The 19905-nt window shown below is 41.4% G+C and overlaps 1 protein-coding gene across 1 annotated transcript in view; it reads left to right on the forward strand.

Moving 5' to 3' along the window:
* zfpm2b (zinc finger protein, FOG family member 2b) overlaps positions 1 to 19905 on the forward strand; it is a 102899-nt gene that overhangs the window by 17863 nt on the left and 65131 nt on the right. The window contains exon 2 of the mRNA XM_036565921.1: positions 13284 to 13433. Coding sequence (XP_036421814.1) covers positions 13284 to 13433 — 150 coding nt within the window. The remainder of the gene's footprint in view (positions 1 to 13283; positions 13434 to 19905) is intronic.

Genomic DNA, 19905 nt, shown 5'->3' on the forward strand with positions numbered 1-19905 from the left:
GGTTCTGTAAGGGTTCTTTAGTAATGAAAAGGGTTCTATAAAGAACGATCCCAAGGTAGCAGACAGTTTTGGGCCGATTCTGGCTGTCCTGTGTGAGTGTTGGTTCACTACCGGGTAGATGTTAGGCATGCAGGCCAGAATAGGGCCAGATCCTGGACAGCTCCATACCGTTTTTGCCTCGTGTCCACATTTGTGGGACAATTCTGGTGTGAATGTTGTGGACCAACAGTGCAGTTGGGCCAGATTTGGGTAATTTCCTTTAGTTCTACTCACTTTGCAGTGTGTGGGCCGATCTGGGCCAAGGACCCAGCCGTATACTGGGCCAGAACAAACCAAGGATGTGGCCCGCAAGTGGGCCAGACAAATTTTGCTAGCTGGGATGAACTCTCAAAGAACCGTTTGCGTGAATAAAGCGTTCTTCGAATGTGCTATAGAGGGTTCTATATAGAACCTTTTTCAAAGGGGTTCTATAGAGCACCCTAAAGGTTTCTTCTATTGTTACAATGTTCAACTTGTAATGGTAGAAGAACCCTTTTGGGTGCCATATTGAACCCTTTTCAAAAAGGTTCTATGTAGAATCATCTACAACACATTCTGAAGAACCCTTTCATGAAGCAAAAGGGTTCTAAATAGCACCCAAAAGTGTCCTTCTATTGTTATGTCAAGCTTCTAACAACAAAAAAACCCTATATAGAACCATCTACAACACATTCTGAAGAGCCCTTCCATTAAGTAAAAGGATTCTGTGTGGCACTCAGAAGGGTTCTTCTGCTGTTTCGATGTCAAGCTTCTAACAATAAAAGAACCCTTTTTGGTTCTATATAGAATCCTTTTCAAAAAGGTTCAATATAGAACCATCTACAGCACATTCTCCATCAATTTGAATAACTCTTTTCTAAGGGAAAGCATTTTAATCCTGTTCTGAGTGTTCATGGTTCTTTATAGAACCTTTTCTTAACTAAAGAACCCTTAAAGAACCAAGAGGGTGGCTGAAAATGGCAGTTGCAGCCACCCTGAAGCGTGAATTGTGTCTGTACTTTTGCACGCTTGTTATTTATTTATTTGTTTGTTTGTTTTTTGTCACTAAACTATTCCTTTAACACCTGAACCCCATTCAGCCGCCGTCTCTTATGAAGAAGCAGCAAATGAGCCATTGTCCCGACACTTTGCTGACGGTTCTTTAGGCGAACGCGGGCAGAGAAAGCCTTATTGTACGCCGGGATTTGAACCCTATTCATGTCCCGGCGCTGTGTAATCATTCCTCCTAATCTCATTTAAAGATACAGAGAAACAAAGGCTGCTGGTGGGAAACGGAGCGAGCATGTGCGAGCGCACAGGCGGGGATTATGGAGATGGCTGATGGGGGAAACACTGAGGTTTATACCAGCTGGGGAAAAAAGAGAAAAAGTAGCGTTTGACGCATGTCAGGACAATTCGTGGTGTAGATTTTCAAAGTTTTCCCCAAATTTTGGAGCTGAAAAGGATCCGAAACTGAATCCCTTAATTTTTTAGAACGTCTTGTTTCAATGAATTACCGTAAATGGCTAAATCAGCTCTTGTGACTGTGTCTTTTGGGGCGTGGCTTTGGCAGTATGACTCTTTGAAGGCTGCATGTGAGGAATTCAGTATACAGCATGTGAACATTTGAAGGGACATTCTGGCCTAAAACTAGAGCTTAATAAAGCAATAAGCCATGAGAGGCCATGCATTATGTGATTTCTTAGGCATGACGCGAAGCAGAGTGCCTAAAACTCCCGTCCCCATGATTAAATCGCAGTAACACATGGCCTCAAATGACTTATTGCTTTTATAAAACAGCGGCCAACATAAATTATGACTAAAATACTAAATTTTTGGTCAATTTTAAGTAAAGTTATATTAATAATAATCAACATAAACAAGTATTCCCAAAGAAACGTGGTTCCTTTAGCGTGTGGTATCGCAGAGAAGAACGTTCGGTCGCCCATCACTGTATGCTGCGGTCATTTCGTGAACATTTTAACGTTTTAGGCCTGGAGTTGATGTGAATTCTGACTGAAACATGGACATTTGAAACATATAAGCCATTCAAGTGACTTTCTTTAGAATTGTATAATGCAGTTTTACAGTTAATCACACCGTAATACATTAAATCAAGCCTGGGATATTAATGATGGAGCTGTTTAGGCTGTTTACTCTTTTAGCCTGTTAGCTAGCTGACCAGCCCAGTTCTAGTTAAGAACATAAGTTGTCAGCCCCTCAGTTTAAACAGAACCGGGTTCTTAGTTCATCAGTACACTCGGTGCTCCGTGTGAGCAGCATGAGAGTCAAAGATTATTCGTTAACAGCAGAAGGGTTTTTCGTGCCGTGGCGCAATGATACGGAGTTCAGTCGCTGTGAGGCAGTCATATGTGAGCGTATATCGTATTTTACATTGGCTTCAAACGTGGCTCAGCCAATCAGATTTTAGGACCGGCTCTGTTTAATAACATGCTATTTGTTGTGTTGTGCAATATTCTCTAGTACAGCACTGCATCCCTCAGCATCACCGGTATGACAGAATTCAGTGTTGTCTCACAGTTTTGGTCAAAAAGGTGTGTGTTTCGACCTTCGGCTTACAGACACTAGTGTGGACTAGATTGGAAGTTCAGAATCTGCACTTTCCACACAATCTCTCCCCTCGTCTCAGTGAACTAGGACTCAGAAATGCTTCCTGTAAAACTGCAGGGAGGTTTCGTGATCGCTGCGGTGACCGACTGTGTTTCTGAGGGTTAAAAGTCATTTAGTGAGGCTGGAACAGTTTGAGGCAAAATCTCAGCGCAGGCATCAGTGGGGGCTTCGCTAAGATCAGCCGAAAGCTGTGAAAAAGAGAAGAACCCCCTCAGGTACTCTCTCTCTCTCCCTCTCTCTCTCTCTCTCTCTCTCTCTCTCTCTCTCTCTCTCTCCCTCTCTCTCTCCCTCCCTCTCTCTCTCTCTCTCTGTCTGGGACAGAGCCCAGTTAAGTATGCGCTGGGCTCAGAGCCGGTTCAGGGTGAGATGCCCTCATCCAGAGCCAGAGAGCCCAGCTGTGCGTTTGATGTGGCGCTGATGTGTGGAGGGAGGTATGCAGGGTATCCACAGCAGACACACACACACACACACACACACCACACACACAAACAGTACTGTGCAAAAGTCAGAGACCCCCATTATTTATTTAATTTCCAGTCAAAAACCCAACGACTATATACAGTAACAGATCTTTGAGTATTTCTGTGTCCACTGTTTACCTTTATTACAGATTATTCTGTTTATTTGTAAATAGTCCTCAAACCACCACAAAAAAAGACAAAACGGTTGGGCGCCTGTCTTAATGTATGTGTATGTCAGAGAGAGAGAGAGAGAGAGAGAGAGAGAGAGAGAGAAGGAAAAGAGATGAGGGGCACAAGCAAAAATGACAAAAGAGGAGATGAAAGAGAAAAAAAGAAGGAAAAAGTCAAAAAATTGAGAACTGAGGAGAGGAGAAAGGAAGAGAAGAGACAAGTTAAGAAAATAGAGGAGTAAAGAGAGTAGATAGGAAGAGGGAAAAAGGAGGAGAAAAGAGAAGAGGATGAGAGGAGAAATGAAGAGTGGAGACTGGAGGACATAAGAAAGGATGAGAGAAATGAGGAGAGGAGAAAGGAATTGATGAGAAAGTAGGAGAAAAAAGAAAGAGGAGAAGAGAGGAAAAAGGAAGAGACAAAGGAGGAGAGAAAAGAGGAGAGGAGAAATGAAGAGAGGAGAAAGGAGGAGAGAAAGGAGGACAGAAGAAGACAGGAGAAAGGAGAGAAGAAAGGAGTAGAGGAGAAAAGAGAAAGGAGAGGAGGAGGAGAGAAAGGAGGAGAGAAGGGGAGGAGAAAGGAGGAGAGAAGGAGAGAAAGTAGAGGAGGAGAGAAAGGAGGAGAGGAGAAAGGAGGAGAGAAGGAGAGGAAAAAGGAGGAGAGAAAGGCGGAGAGGAGCAGAGAAAGGAGGAGAGAAGAAGGAGAGAAAGTGGTAGAGGAGGAGAGAAAGGAGGAGAGAAGGAGGAGAGGAAAAAGGAGGAGAGGAGAGAAGGAGGAGAGCGGCGATTTCCATGCGGCTGTGCTGTCAGATTGAATTAGCTCAGGTGTAATTAGGCTCTGGAGAGGCTGCTGCTCCGGCGGCTGTGTGAGGCAGCAGATACGACTATCGCCGTCCAAACACGCTCACCTCCCACAGCCGCGCAGCAAATCCAAGCATGAAATTAGCCGCCGCGGATCACGCCTGCATTCTTCACTGCATATTTTATTTCCTGTGTTTCTGCTGTCCTGCGTCCGTATGCGGCGCGTTCGGGCTGCTTTGGCCACTTCTGGTGAAAATACGTGGAGCCCGTTCTGCTGTGGCTGTTTCTCCTTTCACTGCATTATAATAACACAGTACTGATCTAAAATACCTGATAACATTAAATTAAATGATGAATTAAATCACAGTGAAAATCCAGAGTGAAGTTCATGTCCAGCTGCACCAAAATGACCTTAAACTAAAATTTACTGTCACTAAATAACAGTTTTGTCATTAAACTGCCTGAATACCGTCTAAACATACACAGAGGAAGGAGGGAGAAGAGGAACGGCATAACGAGGAGAGAAAACGGAAAGAAGAGAAAGGAAGAGGAGGCTAGAAGAGACCTGAGAAAGCGAAAGGAAAGAATAAAATGAAAGGAAAAGAAGAAAAAAAGAGTACAGCAGAAAAGGTGGAGAAGAGAGGAGAAGAGAAAGAAGGAGGAGGCTAGAAGAACTGAAGAGTAGAGAAAGAAAAAATGAGACAAGAAAAGAAAAGAGAAAAAAGAATAGAAGAGATAAGAAATTAATAAAAGGAGAGACTAAAAGACGAGACTAGATAAATAGAGGAAGAAAAAAGGGGAAGAAGAAAGAAAAAAATAGAGGAAGAAAAAAGAGGAGAAAAGTAGAAGAAGAGAAGAAAGGTGAAAGGAAGATAAGAGGAAAGACAAAAATGAGAAAAGAAAGGAGAAGAGGGAGAAAAGGAGAAGAAAAGTGAAAGGAAGAGGAGAGGAAAAAAGAGGAAAGAGGAGACTAGAAAAGAGACAGGAAAGCAAAAGAAAAGATGGATGCAGAGGAGAACAGATAAGAAAAAGGTGAGGAAGGGAGGAGCAAAGAAAAGAAAAGAAGAAACGAGGAGAAGAGAAAAATAGAGGAACAAAAAAGAGAGAGGAGAAAGGAGAAGGGACAAGTGAAAGGAAGAGGTGGAAAAAAGAAAGAAGGAGGAGACCAGAAGAGAGACAAGAAGGCAAAAGAAAAGATAGAAAGAAAGGAGGAGAAGCGGAGAACAGAGGAGAAAAGAGGAAAAGAAAGAAAGCTGGAAGAGAGGAAGAGGCAGGAAATCAGTGGAGCACTGACCAATACAGTGGAGCTCTGGAGCAGCTGCACATGACCCTAAGGTCACCATGCCCAGTGCCCAGCGTGGACTAGAGGGGTATAAACCCCTCCAGCACTGGGCTGTGGAGCAGTGGACCTGTGTTCTCTGGAGTGATGGAGCTCCATCCAGTACCTTTGGAGTGGGTTAGAGTGATCTAGAACCGACCATCTAACATCAGTACCTGACCTCAGTAATGCTCAATCAAATCCTCACAGCAATGTTCCAACATCTGCTGTAAAGCCTTCCCAGAAGGAAGCGTTCTCATATGATCATCAGCAGTAGCAGGAAGAATGGGCACCTTCGCACACTCTCAAAAAGATGGTTCTTCAAGGGTTCTTTAGTAAAGACAGTGGTTCTGTATAGAACCATAAACACTCAAAGAACCATTTGCATGATTAAAGGGTTCTTTGCATGGTGAACTGGTTCAGATTGATGGAGAATGTGAGGTGTATGGTTCTATATAGCACCAAAAAGGGGTTCTGCCGCTGTGATAAGCTTGACATTTAATTTAATAATAGCAGAACCCTTTCTGGTTCTGCTGTTCTGTGCTGGGTTGTTGGTTAAGTGTCTACCATGTGTGGTTAGGAGTGACCCGCCTGCTGAGCGGTGGCTCTGGTTCTGGTGCCTGTTCAATAAGAGAGCATTCGCCTTTAAAGCTTAAATGTTTCCTGCGTCGTCTTCTTTGCTGACCTTGCTGCAATATATAAACAAAACATCTTTACATGCAGAACCGAGCCTGTCCATGCAGAACCGAACCTGTCCGTACAGAACCGAACCTGTCCATGCAGAACCGAACCTGTCCGTACAGAACCGAGCCTGTCCATGCAGAACCGAACCTGTCCGTACAGAACCGAACCTGTCCGTGCAGAACCAAACCTGTCCATGCAGAACCGAGCCTGTCCATACAGAACGTAAACTGAAAAGGTGAGGAAAGGAGGAGAAGAGAAAAGAAGAGAAGGAAAGAGGAGGTTAGACGGAAATTAGAAGAGTACAGCAAAAAAAAGGTGGAGAAGAGAGGAGAGAAGGAAGAGAAAGCAAAATAAAAAGTGGAGATAAGAATATATATAAAATTTATAATTTTTATATTTATATTTAAAATACAGTATAATATAATATACTTAAAATATAAAATATAATATAAATAAACTGTAAAAAAAGATTTTTAGAAGTTCAGTAAATGCACGATGTTTCCAAAGTCAGTGAGTAATCGTGTCAGTTTCGTGATCACAATACTGACCAAAATAATCGTGATTATGATTTTTGCCATAATCGAGCAGCCCTAGTCTAATCTTCCTGTGTGTGTGTGTGTGTGTGTGTGTGTGTGTGTGTGTGTGTCTGAGCCTTTCTCACACACACTCCAGCAGCTGCTCTGTCACAATAGACCGATTCATGATCCTAATGAACGGGTGGGGGGCAGGGGGGGAGCACTGATCAGGGTCTCCATCAGCTCATCACACACACGTTTGATCTCACGTCTCTGGTGTGACAGACGAACCACAATAGACACACAGACAAAACACGCAGACACAACAGACAATAGTACACACACACACACACACACACACACACACACTCACACACACACACACACACACACACACACACACACTCACACACTCTCAGGCTGATACTAACGCACCACAGCCGTGCTTAGTCTCATACAGTCGTATGCAAATGTTTGAGCACCCCATGGTTTTCTGAGTGAAAATAAGGCTAACGCTTTATTTGGATCGTCCACTTCAGATGCTTTGTAGACTTTCAAGTTACATTCAGCTAAATATCTACTGAACTGACCATCATTGTCTTTAACTCTAAACCTGCTCTAATCCTAACCCTCAGCTTAACCTCAACCCAAAACCTAAACCCAACCCTCACCCTGGCCCAAATCCTAGTTTCAACAGATAGTTTGTTGACAATTTGAACATCTGTAGAGAATCTATAGGGGACTGTAGTGGACTATCCAAATAAATACACGTCCTCCACAGAGAACATATTTAAATATGATGTTTTTCTGCATAATTTAATGCACAATTTCTATTTTCTAGTTTAGCATGTTTGGGGAAAAAAGTAAAAACATACGATATAAAATGTGCCATAACTTTTGCACAGGCTACATATTTTTTTTGTTCTGTCTTTGTTTTGTTCAGTTCAGTAAATAAACAGTCCTTGTGCAGAAGTGTGCTCTCTGTAGAGGATGGGTTCACTTGTTTACACTCAGAAATTAAACAACAACTTGAAATTTGACCAGCTTAACTTTAATGATGGAGCTCTGAATCAGGGCTGCCCAAAGCTGACCAGCGAGGACATTTGATTTGGGCCGTGAGAAGGTTATCCTAACCTCACCCCACTCACCTAATGGAAGAACCACCTCACCTTCCGTCACCTAATGAGAGAACCACCTCACCTTCCGTCACCTAATGAGAGAACCACCATACTCTCATTCACCTAACAAGCGAACCAACATTTCGCTGCTGTCGGATCAAAACCTCATATCTCCAAAATGGTGACTTTACAGGAGAAGGAAAAAACATACTTTACTTGTAATGTAAGTCAATGGAACCAGACGTTTTTTCCAAGTCATTTTCGGTCATTTCTTTTGGTCCATTCTTCATGAAATTTACACACAATGTAAAGGACAGTAGATATTTTCAAATTATGTCAAAAACTGAAAAACGACAAAAAACGGAGATATGAGGTTTTTCCTCCGACAGCAGCGATATTTTTTATACTATGTACACTTTTTGACAAGATAAAAGTAAAAGAAATGGTTCTATTTAGAACCATGAGTTCTATATGGAACCATTTCCTGCATAAATGGTTGTTTGCATGGTGAAATCATTCTTCAGATTGACGGAGAATGTGTAATGGTTCTATATTGCCCCAAAAAGGGTTCTGCTATTGTATACAAGCCTGACATCGTAACAATAGCAGAACCCTTTTTTATGTTATGTAGAACCATTTTTTGCCCTGTGATGGACTGGCGACCTGTCCAGGGTGTATCCTGCCTTCTGCCCGATGACAGCTGGGATAGGCTCCAGCACCCCACCGTGACCCAGAAGGATAAGCAGTTTAGTTGATGTGTGTGTTTGAGAACCATTTTCAAATCAATCTGAAGAACCATTTCACCTTGCAAAGAACCATTTAAACAGGAAATGGTTCTGTAGAGAACTCATGGTTCTATGAAAGGCCCGTGGAACCATCTTTTGTAAGACTGTACAGTGAGGGGAAACAAACCTTTGTTTTTGTTACACTCTTAAAAAAGTTGGTTCTCCAAGGATTCTTCAGTAAAGAAAATGGTGCTATATAGAACCATGAACACTCAAAGAACCCTTTGCATGATTAAGGGGTTCTTTTCATGGTGAAATGGTTCTTCAAATTGATGGAAAAATGTGTTGTGTATGGTTCTGTATAGTACCAAAATCGGTTTAGCTGTTGTTATGATGTCAAGCTATGTAACAATGGAAGAACCCTTTTGGTGCTATAAAGAACCCTTCTCAAAATGGTTAACCATCTACAGCACATTCTCCATTAATCTGAAGAACCATTTAATCATGCAAATGGTTCTTTCAGTGTTCAAGGTTCTATTTAGAAACATTTTCTTTAGTGAAGAACCCTTGAAGAACCATCTTTTTTAAGTGTGTACTCCTTCATCAGGTCTTCCCTGTGTCCTCTCTGGTTTTGTTTATTTTTGATGTTCTGTGCACTGCTGTAACTGTACGCTTATTTAGGTTCCTGAAAAGCCCTTTATAAGTATTATTATTATTATTATTATTAGTAGTAGTAGTAGTAATAATAGTATTGCGAATAACTACAGCTGTGAGACGTCTATGGTAAGATGTCATTGGCTGTTTGCAGCATTGTGGTTTAATTACTCACAGTTTAAAAATCCTCCATAAATTCTCAGTGGGGTTCAAGTCAGGAGGTTGGCCAGGCCGTGCAGCACCTTCACCTTCCTTACGAACCCGTCTGGAGTTATTCTGGCTGTATATTTGAGGTTGTCTTGTTTAAACGGTTCAGATTCAGTTTCTTGGCTGATGAGATTAAATATGTTTATATTTTCGCTCCATTTGTGTTCCTTTAATGTCGTGTAACGCTCCAGTACCGTTTAAGCCGGGGTTACACTGCATGACTTTTACCCCGATTCTCAGTCTGGCCGAGTCTGTGCTGGTCGGCTCCAGTCTGCAGATTTTTGGGTCAGTCGGAGTCGACAGTTGGAGAGAGAGTCAAGTCGTGTGAGACAGACTCAGATTTTTGGCCTCCCGGTGGCGTTTCAGACCATTCATTCATTCATCATCATTAACCACTTAATCCAGATGGGGTCGCGGTATCAGTTGGGAGAGCAGAGAATCCCCCTGTCCTCCGCAACTTCCTCCAGCTCATTCTGGGGGACCCTGAGCTGCTCCCAGGCCAACTTGGAGATATAATCCCTCCAGCAGGTCCTAGGACGACCCCGGGGTCTCATCCCAGTCTGCCATGCCTGGTAAATCCCCACCGGGAGGCGTCCGGGGGGCATCCTGATCAGACACCCAAACCACCTCAACTGGCTCCTCTCAATGTGGAGGAGTAGCGGCTCTACTCTGAGCTCCTCCTGGATGACCGAGCTCCTCACATTGTGAGTAGAGTGTAGCCCACCACCCTGTGGAGAAAGCTCGTTCTGCCGCTTGTATCTGTGAACTCATTCCTTTGGTCATTACCCACAGCTCATGACCACAGGTGAGGGTGGGGATGTAGACCGACCAGTAAACAGAGAGCTTCGCCTTCTAGCTCAGCTCCCTCTTCACCACTACAGTCTGGTACAGTGACCGCATTACTGCTGCCGCCTGTCCCAGCCTGCGGCCCATCTCACCATCCCTCTGCCCATCACTCGAGAACAAGAGCCCGAGATACTTAAACTCCTCCACCTGGGCAGGTCCTCTGCCCTTACCTGGAGGGGGCATGCCATCCTTTTCTGGGCTTTTCAGACCAGTCAGAGTTTATCAAACGTCTGATTTTCACTCTGAGTGTAATCTAGTGTAAACTGGTCAATGTGGAGCAAAGCTTTTTAATGAACTTCTAAACTTTCACAACTAGAACACTATTTAGGGAGTACAGAGCCGTTTGGGGTTCAGTCTGGGTTTGACACGACTTCTGACTGAAATACGAACATTTGAAGAGTGTAAAACATTCAAGAGACATTTTTAGACTTTTATACTGCAGTTTTACAGTAAATCAGACTGTAACTGCTTTAATTCAAGCCTGTGATATTAACGATGGAGTTGTTTAGCTTGTTAGCTAGCTGACCAGCAGCTCAGCCAATCAGATTTTAGGATCGAAACTGTCAGTTTTATAATTAACAATAGATAAAACAAACATGTCTGAACGTCTAACTGTAACTCATCACTGTCTTATTTTACTTGTTAAGTTGTATTTTAAGAAGAGAGTGTAGTGTTATGATATTAAATCCATTTAAAATGCTATTTGAAACCTGCCTTCCTTCTTTACTTGTTTATTGTTTTGTCTTTTTGTTTGTTTTGTTACTAACAAGCATAATTTACATAATCTACATAATCCAAAAAACCTCAGTAATACTCGAGTAAAGATTAGATCTTCCAAAATAGTAAATAAAATTCCTTTTTTTGAAATAAAATTCTTTGATGTCACATGATGTAAACATTATTAAAGTTCTAAAACGTAGTGTTTCAAACACTAAGCTGCAAAAAAGCCTGTATTAAAATTAGTGCCTTTGTGATGTCACAAAAAAAAAACAACACATTTACATATATCCGCCTATTCAGCCTATAGCAGTTTAGCTCCGCCCACTCACAGTGAAGTTATAAGGAGTGTTTCAGCCCAGGCTGCCTTTTGATAGAGGCGCTGCCAATCAGAACACAGCTAATTTGCATACATCAGTCTTAAAGGGACAGTAACGAAACAGGCAGTTTAATTGTAAGGAATAAAAAAAGGTTGGAAAATGGACAAAACTGCCAACTTTTGGTAAATAAAATACTAGAAAAATGTAGGATACAGGCTCTTTAAGTACAGTAATGAAGTACAGTCTTTTCTGTGTATTGTTTTTCTGATTTGACAGCCAAACCACACACTCGTTATTCAGATAGCTGCTCAGTTTGCACAGCTAATCTGCGGTGATTTACAGGAACATTCCTGCTGGTATTAAAGGTGGAATGTGCTGGAAGCTTCATTGCAGGTTTGCCGCTATAACAACTGATTAAGGAACATAACATTAATATGCAAATAACAAAGAGCATGTACGGCTGGAAGGGAGAAGCCTCGCACCGATAGAACGCAGGGAAATTTTGTTATTTATTTTATAATTTTTTATAGAGGAGTAAGGAAATTAATCAAACAGAGAAAAATGAACTTTGTGATTGCGCGGGTGTACGACCCAAAGGCACGGCGAGCAAATGAAAAATCAACATTGTGCTGGCTGATAAGGCGAATTAATGAGGAGTGTGTTCTGTTCTGTCTACCTTCAATGCCACCGTGTGTGTGTGTGTGTGTGTGTGTGTGTGTGTGTGTGTGTGTGAGTGCGAGTTATCTGCAGACGTAACCTTAGGCTTTTGGATCACTTCCTGTTTTACTTCTGCAGCAAACACTCTGCTTTGTAGTCGCCCTCGCTTCACTGCATTTGTGGTAAAAAAAAAAAAAAATCAATCAGAAAACAATCAAACAAATCAAACCAGCACCGTTTTACCCACCATATAGCATTAAACCATTAGAGACCATTCAAATATTCATATCCATATCTAATATTTTATATTTTCTTCGGTCTGTGTGTTCTCTCAGCTCTCCCGAGCTCAAATCTGAAGACATTTCTCAAAGCGATTAAACCTTATACCAAAAACCTTTTATCTCTATCATAATTAATTATTTACTAATTTAAAGGGCCAGTAATATATTAAATGGCCATAGCAGCACATTGTGTTTGATCATACTGCAGCGCTGTATTGTGGCTGGCAGGTAAGCTGGTGGCACCATAAAGGCTCAGCTTTGGTTTGGTGCTCCTTTCTGAATGTTTTAGGCTAAAACATTAACATAAGTCGCTCTTTTCAGGCAGCTCATTTTTGCTGTATTGAAGAATGTAGTGCATCAAAACGCCACTGTATCATATTAGTCCAGATTATGAATATCATATGTGATAATGTACATGCAGTACAAGCCATAATGCTGCAAAAATCATGCTGTGATAGCATTAAACACATATGTCGTAGTTCTTTTCTGATAGGTATGAATATTGATCCAGCGCTTCATAAGCCTTTTTAACATAATTGCAGCTTGTTTATTATTATTTTCATCCATTTTTGGTAAAGAAAGAGAAAATAATGTTGAGAAGCACCATGTAGGAGTTCACTGTGGTATCAGAACACTTAGGATATTACAGCATCTGTAGTTCTTCTGCTGCAGTATCTGATCATTGTGCACTGTGTTGCTGTCCTTCACTGCAAAAATAGTATCTTCTCAAGTAAAATTGTCTTAAATATAGTGAATAAATCTAATATTTCTCCTGTTGAGATTGTTGTAAGCTTAATTTAAGATTATTTACCTTATTAGTAGAAATGTTTCACTTGTTTTAAGTGATTTAATCAAGTAAAATGATCTCACTATGTTGGCAGACAGTTTTGCTTGTAAGAAACGAGCTTGAAACCAGCTAAATGATCTGCCAGTATAGTGAGATAATTATACTTGATAAAATGACCTAAAACAAGTAAATAATATCTGGAAATGAGCTGGATAATCTTATAAAAAGTGCACAACCATCTCAGAATGGGAAATATTAGATATATTGACTAGATTTAAGATCATTTCACTGGACAAGATCCCATTTTTGCAGAGATGAGGGACAAGAAGTCTGTACTCCTGGTTTTCTGACGTTTTCTCCTCTGTTTTGCTGTCAGGAGCGTTTGGGAGCGTGCAGACAGAGTGTGAGGATGGAGTGTGTGAGGAGATCCTGAAGGAGGATGAACCACATGCGGAAGAAACACACACACCGTTCTCTTTAGACCCTCAGAACTTCAGTGGTAAAGACGAAGACTTTTCCAAGAAAGGTGAGTGAGCTGGTTTATATCATTAACCCCTGTGTGGTGTTCAGGTCTGTGGGACTCATTTTCAATGTTTACCAAAAGAAGAAATTATGTGATTTATTATTATTTCAGATTCTTGTTCTTTGCTCATTTTCTGTGAAGAACATATAAAATAACCCATTTTCAGTGTCTTCACTCTGTTCACCCCCCACACATTTATACTACACATGTGGTGTTGGGTGAACCTGCGGGGAGTAAAAGTGTGGAGGTGCTGTGTCCTTCACTCTGTTCTCCTCCTACATGGCCTGCTGTTAGTGTGTGTGTGTGTGTGTGTGTGTGTGAGGGTGGACAACATGGACAGGCTGCTGACTGGCTACAGCTGCTATTTTAAACATCTGGTATTTAAACAAACAATAATGCGGTGGGTCCACCAGACCACTGAGTACCAAACACATCCACACCAGCAGGGTTAAAGGGCCCATATTCTACATTTTTTGTAGGATGTAATTCATGTTTCCATTGTCCATCCTGTCTTTATCCTGTTGAATTAAACAGGCTGTTTGTGTTACTGTGCCTTTAAGACAAAATATCTCCTACACCAGGGGTCTTTAATTAAAGTTCAATAAGGTCCAGTTAGAGAAAATGTCCTCAAGCAAAGGTCCAGAACATCATAATGTCTAACTTGCATTATGACTCAGTGCCATATACTGTTTACTGAAGTAGCCTAGTAGGTATATCAACATCTTATACAGTCGACAACTGAATATCAAATCAAATAAAGTACAGTTCAGTCAAATTTCAACAACATTTATTATCAGTTTTCTCTTTTTAGATCACGGCGTGTGAAATAACCTCCCTCTGACTCACTTTCTTTTCCAACACCTCGTCCCTCCGCGGTGTGCGCATCACTCACTCGAGTCTCAGGGCTCATCGTAATGCACAGATCTGATTGGCTGAGTAGCTTTACGTGTGATATTTACAACGCATGCGATTGGTCTGTGAGTTTCCCGGGCCACTAAAGCGCTATCGTAATGATTAAAATAGTAAAGCAAAATTAAATAATTCTCTATCGTTTATCGGTTACAGGTCCAGGTCCGCATAGGACAGCGTCTGGGTCCGGACTCGGACCGTGGTCCGCCTGTTAGTGACCTCTGTCCTACACGGTTTAAAACTTAACAGGAGAGGGAAAAACCTTCTAAACTTGTAATGGAAGTTGATGTAAAAAGATTTCTATTAATTCGTTCATCATGAAATTTTAGCACAAAAGAATGAGTGGAGTTTTCAAATGAAAAACAAAAATGGAGATACAAGTGTTTTTTTTGCGTGACAGCAACAATATGTAAGTGAGCTCTGTTCTGATTGGCTGTACCTCATTCAAAAGGCAGTCTAGGCTGAAACACTCCTCATAGTTTAAGTATGAGTGGGCGGAGCTAAACAGCTGTAGGCTGAATAGGTGGATACACACCGATCAGGCATAACATTCTGACCACCTCCTTGTTTCTACGCTCATTGTCCATTTTATCAGCTCCACTTACTATATAGGTGCACTTTGTAGTTCTACAGTTACAGACTGTAGTCCATCTGTTTCTCTGATACTTTGTTAGCCCCCTTTACCCTGTTCTTCAGTGGTCAGGACCCCCATGGACCCTCACAGAGCAGGTACTGTTTGGGTGGTGGGTCATTCTCAGCACTGCAGTAACACTGACGTGGTGGTGGTGTGTTAGTGTGTGTTGCGCTGGTCTGAGTGGATCAGATACAGCAGTGCTGCTTCCCTAAATACTGACTTTTACAGACTGTCTGAAGAGTTAGAGATGGCACGATACCACTTTTTCTTTTCTGATACCGTGTTGGCGAACAGTGACACAATCTTTAATCTTTTAAATTAGCTGTTTACAGTCGTGTGCAAAAGTTTGAACACTAACACTCGCAGTCACATGACGTTTGTTGATTTTCTAAGTGACGGTAAGTTAACACATCCTCTACAGAGAACACACCTAAATATGTACATATTTTTCTGTAATTTTAGTGCACAATTTCAATTTATTTGCTGAGTTTAACATATTAGAAAAAATGAAAATAAAATATATAATGTGCCATAACTTTTTTTAGTGCCACATTTCATGTTTTAGATCATTTTATCCCTCAATATATTAAATTCAGATAAATAAACAGTGTGTGTGTATTAAAATGTGCAGAAGTGTGTCTCTGTAGAGGATGTGTAACTCAGAACATGTCAGTTAGACCAGGGGTGCCCAAACTTTTGCACACGCTGCGGGGTTGAAGCACTTCGCTTAAGATGACGATCACGCCGAAACCACTTAGTGACTCGATTACACTGCAAAAAAATGAGTGAAAACATAAATCTAGTCAAGCGTTCAGTGTTTCTCATTATGCGACTGCTGTAACTTATTTTTAGACTATTTTTATTTGTTTTAAGGCAGAGGCGTCAACCCCAACCACTACAAGGGAAATATTAAAAAATCTCAAAAAATTCATTGGCCAGCTGTGATTTTATTTCATTTTTACTTGCTTACATTTCGCTTGAACTGGTCATTGTTTATTAAAAAAAAAAGTACAAAAACTGCAACAGCAAATTAGGCACTGGATACTTGAGCTATTCAAAGATAATTTAAAATAAAATAAATTGTTTTATATCGCTGCTGTCGGAACAAAACCTCCAAAACGGTAACTTTACAGGAGAAGGAAAAAACCTACTTTACTTTTAATGTAAGTCAATGGAACCAGACATTTTTCTGGGTCATTTTGGGCGTTTCTTTTGGTCCATTCATCATGAAATTTCACACAATGTAAAGGACAACAGGCATTTTCAAATTATGTCAAAAACTGAAAAATGGAGATATGAGGTTTTCCTCCGACAGCAGTGATATGAAACAACGGGCCACATTAGCTACAGATAACCTTTAAACCTTTAAAAAAATCGGGTTTTAAAACCACCTGTTTGCTCGAACCAGACAGCAGGCACATGCATTTTGTAGCAGTGCATGCTGGGAATTGTAGTGCAGCTCATGGTGAAATGGGCTCATATTAATAGAAAATTATAGGGTTGTGCCACAGGCCTGACTCGACCCGTGGGCCTTGAGTTTCACACATGGGTTATAACCCTTTAATGTCCTCACCAAGAAAAAGGTAATGGATTTTTTTTTTCTTTTTTTTGAGCCCACAATTTTTAAAATATTCGTGTCTACCAAACGGTCGAGATGGCACTTTGTGGCCTGTATAGTGACTCAAAATGTGCTCTACCAGATGGTTGAGCAGAGGCATTTTATCGAGTGAAAGTGTCTTATTCCATTGGCGGTTGATCTTAAACAGCTCCATTCATTCTTGAAATAAGCAAAGTTACTTGCGAGTGGAATAAGACACTTTTACACTTTTAGTAAAAATAGTCTAGAATTAAGTTAAATTAGCTTATAAAATTCTTAGAACAATCTCAAAATGAGAAAAAGCAAATATTTAGATGATTTTACCAGCCAAGATGTCACGTTTTGCAGCTTTCTGGTCTTATAATGTTGCAAACTGACAAAGCAAACATGCTCACTTGTATGAAAAATGTAGAAAAAGCTAGAAATCCACAAACTTTTGATGAGCCGAGTGCAGAATCTCTCTGTTTCCAGCCAAACGTGAAACACGCTGTATAAAACTGTGATGAGTGAATAAACTCTGTTTTTCTGTTAAGCAGTGCTCTGACAGAATCAGCAGGCTTTTAAAGCCCCCCCTACCCTTTTTCTCGCACTGTGTGCTCCGAGTTGCTCCCCGTTTCGCTGGAAGGAACATGCGTTTTTTTTGGTCACGGCGAAATTCAATTTAAATACGAAAGGTAGGAGATTTGAGAGGAACGTGAAAGCCGTGCTATTTTAAAAGCAACATCCTATATATTACTAACAGGGTTATTGGTCATAGTAAACAATAACAGGGTCTCTGGCGCGTGTCCCCGGGGGTCCGTCCTGCGACCTGAGCTGAAAGCGTGGGCTCTTTGAACTGAAATTCAATTATACTGTGTTTCTCTTGGCCACACTGGAGGTCAAACCGCTGACGCCGAAGCCATCAGGCCCGCGGCCGTCTGCAGAGTTCTCCGGCGGTCTGAACGTTCTGCTTTTCTTCTTGGTAAATGATGAATCTCCTCTTTGAAATGGCTCTGCTTTCCTCTCTCCCCTCCTCTCCCTCACCTTCGGCGCCTTCAAAAGTTTGGGCCGGGTAAAAAAACGGGAGTGTAAATACGCTACCTGCTCTGCCTCGCAGCCAGGAATCTTCAAAAGAGCAATCTTCCGCTCTTTTTTGTCTCAAATTGGCGGAACGGCGCACGCTGTTCCCTCTTTTGTTCTTTCTGAAAAGGAATACAGCGCGCCCGCTCGGCGTGCTCATTCCAGATTGGAATTTATTTTGCTGTTTTTCCTCTACCTTTCCTCGTTTCTCCCCTCCGCTTTCGGCCCGCCTCGTTTTTGAAGTAAACTCTCCGAGGGTCTTTTTCCGCACCTTTTGAATATTCATCATCGTTTCCCCTTGATTTGATCGCGTAATTGCATTCTGAACCTTGTAATGGAAATGCCAGGAATAATATAAACCACTTTTTTTACCTGCCACCAATGACGTTCATAATTTATGGAGGACTTCACTCAGAGCCGTCATAGGAATGTTCAGAAGTGCAAAATACCTGATCTGGAAACAAACACTGGACGTAACACTGACCGGTCTTAAAGGAGTACTGCGAAAGTGGTCAACCTGATCTTTACCTGCTGCATCTGTAGCACAGAGTTAATTACCATCGACAGTAATCGCGACACATTTCCCTGAACTTAGAAAAGAACAACATTTATTGACTCCAAGGACATTTGGAATAGAGCAGGGGCTGAAGTAACTGCCCACTGGCTTCTATTATAAGCAATTATTACAAGCGTAATAAAGTAACTGCCCACTGGCTTCTATTATAAGCAGTTATTACAAGCATAATAAAGTAACTGCCCATTGGCTTCTATTATAAGCAATTATTACAAGCGTAATAAAGTAACTGCCCATTGGCTTCTATTATAAGCAGTTATTACAAGCGTAATAAAGTAACTGCCCATTGGTTCCTATTATAAGTGATCATTACAAGCGTAATAAAGTAACTGCCCATTGGCTTCTATTATAAGCAATTATTACAAGCGTAATAAAGTAACTGCCCATTGGCTTCTATTATAAGCAATTATTACAAGCGTAATAAAGTAACTGCCCATTGGCTTCTATTATAAGCAATTATTACAAGCGTAATAAAGTAACTGCCCACTGGCTTCTATTATAAGCAGTTATTACAAGCATAATAAAGTAACTGCCCACTGGCTTCTATTATAAGCAGTTATTACAAGCATAATAAAGTAACTGCCCATTGGCTTCTATTATAAGCGACTATTACAAGCGTCACACACGTCCAGTACTTCATTTATTGTTGAAAATGGAGAAAATCTCTATACTAGTGAACTAAAGACCTAATTTAGCTCAAATACATAATTCAGCCTTTTCCAGCTTTAACTGGAGCGTGACGGCCCCCAAGAGAGGGACTTCTTTAATGGTCTTATTTTTAATAGGAGCCCACTGCGAGCGTATGACATCACAGTGTGACGGTGGCGTCTACTAGTAGAGCAGTTCTGCATAATTGTCAAGCTTTTTAAAATAAGCAAAACATTCCCATTTGGTTTATGCTTCATATTTGAATAGTAGTCTACATGTGCAGTATGTAAACAGATAGAAGTATGTGCTTTGTGACAGTACAGGTGTGGTCACAAAGCAGCTTTACAGAAAAATCTGGGTCCGAGCCCCCATGAGCGTCGCCAATGGCGACAGTGGCAAGGAAAAACTAAGAGCAAGAGGAAGAAACACTGAGAGGAACCAAGACTCAGAAGGGGAACCCATCCTCCTCTGGTCAACACCGGATAACAAACAGTGTTAGTATAAAATATTAGAATACAAAACGGGGAAAAACAGGTGGAGCAACGGTTAATTAGATAGTCTGAGTTTAAGCAGCAGCAGCAGGAGGGTCAGTTCATGCAGGTGAGGTTTGCACAGTTTTGTACAGCATGAAACTACATGGTGGTCGAAATGGTGCAGATCAGCCAACGGAGATGGAGCTCTGGCGACTCTAGCAGCTCTGGTGGCTCCCATGTGGCGACTCAGGCAGACGTCGCTCAGGGGCTCAAATAAAGGGAGGGAGAGAGAGAGAGACAGAGAGAGAGAGCGCGAGAGAGAGAGAGGGAGAGACAGAGAAAGAGAGAGATTAACAGGTCCATTTATGGAGAGATATTAGTGAGTTAATAGTGCAACAGCTGATATTAGTAAAATGCTTGTGCAAACAGAGTTTTGAGTCTAGTGTGTCTGAGGCCCGAACAGAGGCGGGAGATGATTCCACAGTTTTGGGGCTACGTAGGAAAATGATGGACCACCTGCTGTGGTTATTCTAATTCTAGGAACCGTCAGCCGGCCGGTTTTGTGAGCGGAGCGTCCGTGT

The sequence above is a fragment of the Colossoma macropomum genome, unplaced genomic scaffold (genome assembly GCF_904425465.1).
Source record: "Colossoma macropomum unplaced genomic scaffold, Colossoma_macropomum, whole genome shotgun sequence".
NCBI classification, from domain to species: Eukaryota; Metazoa; Chordata; class Actinopteri; order Characiformes; family Serrasalmidae; genus Colossoma; species Colossoma macropomum.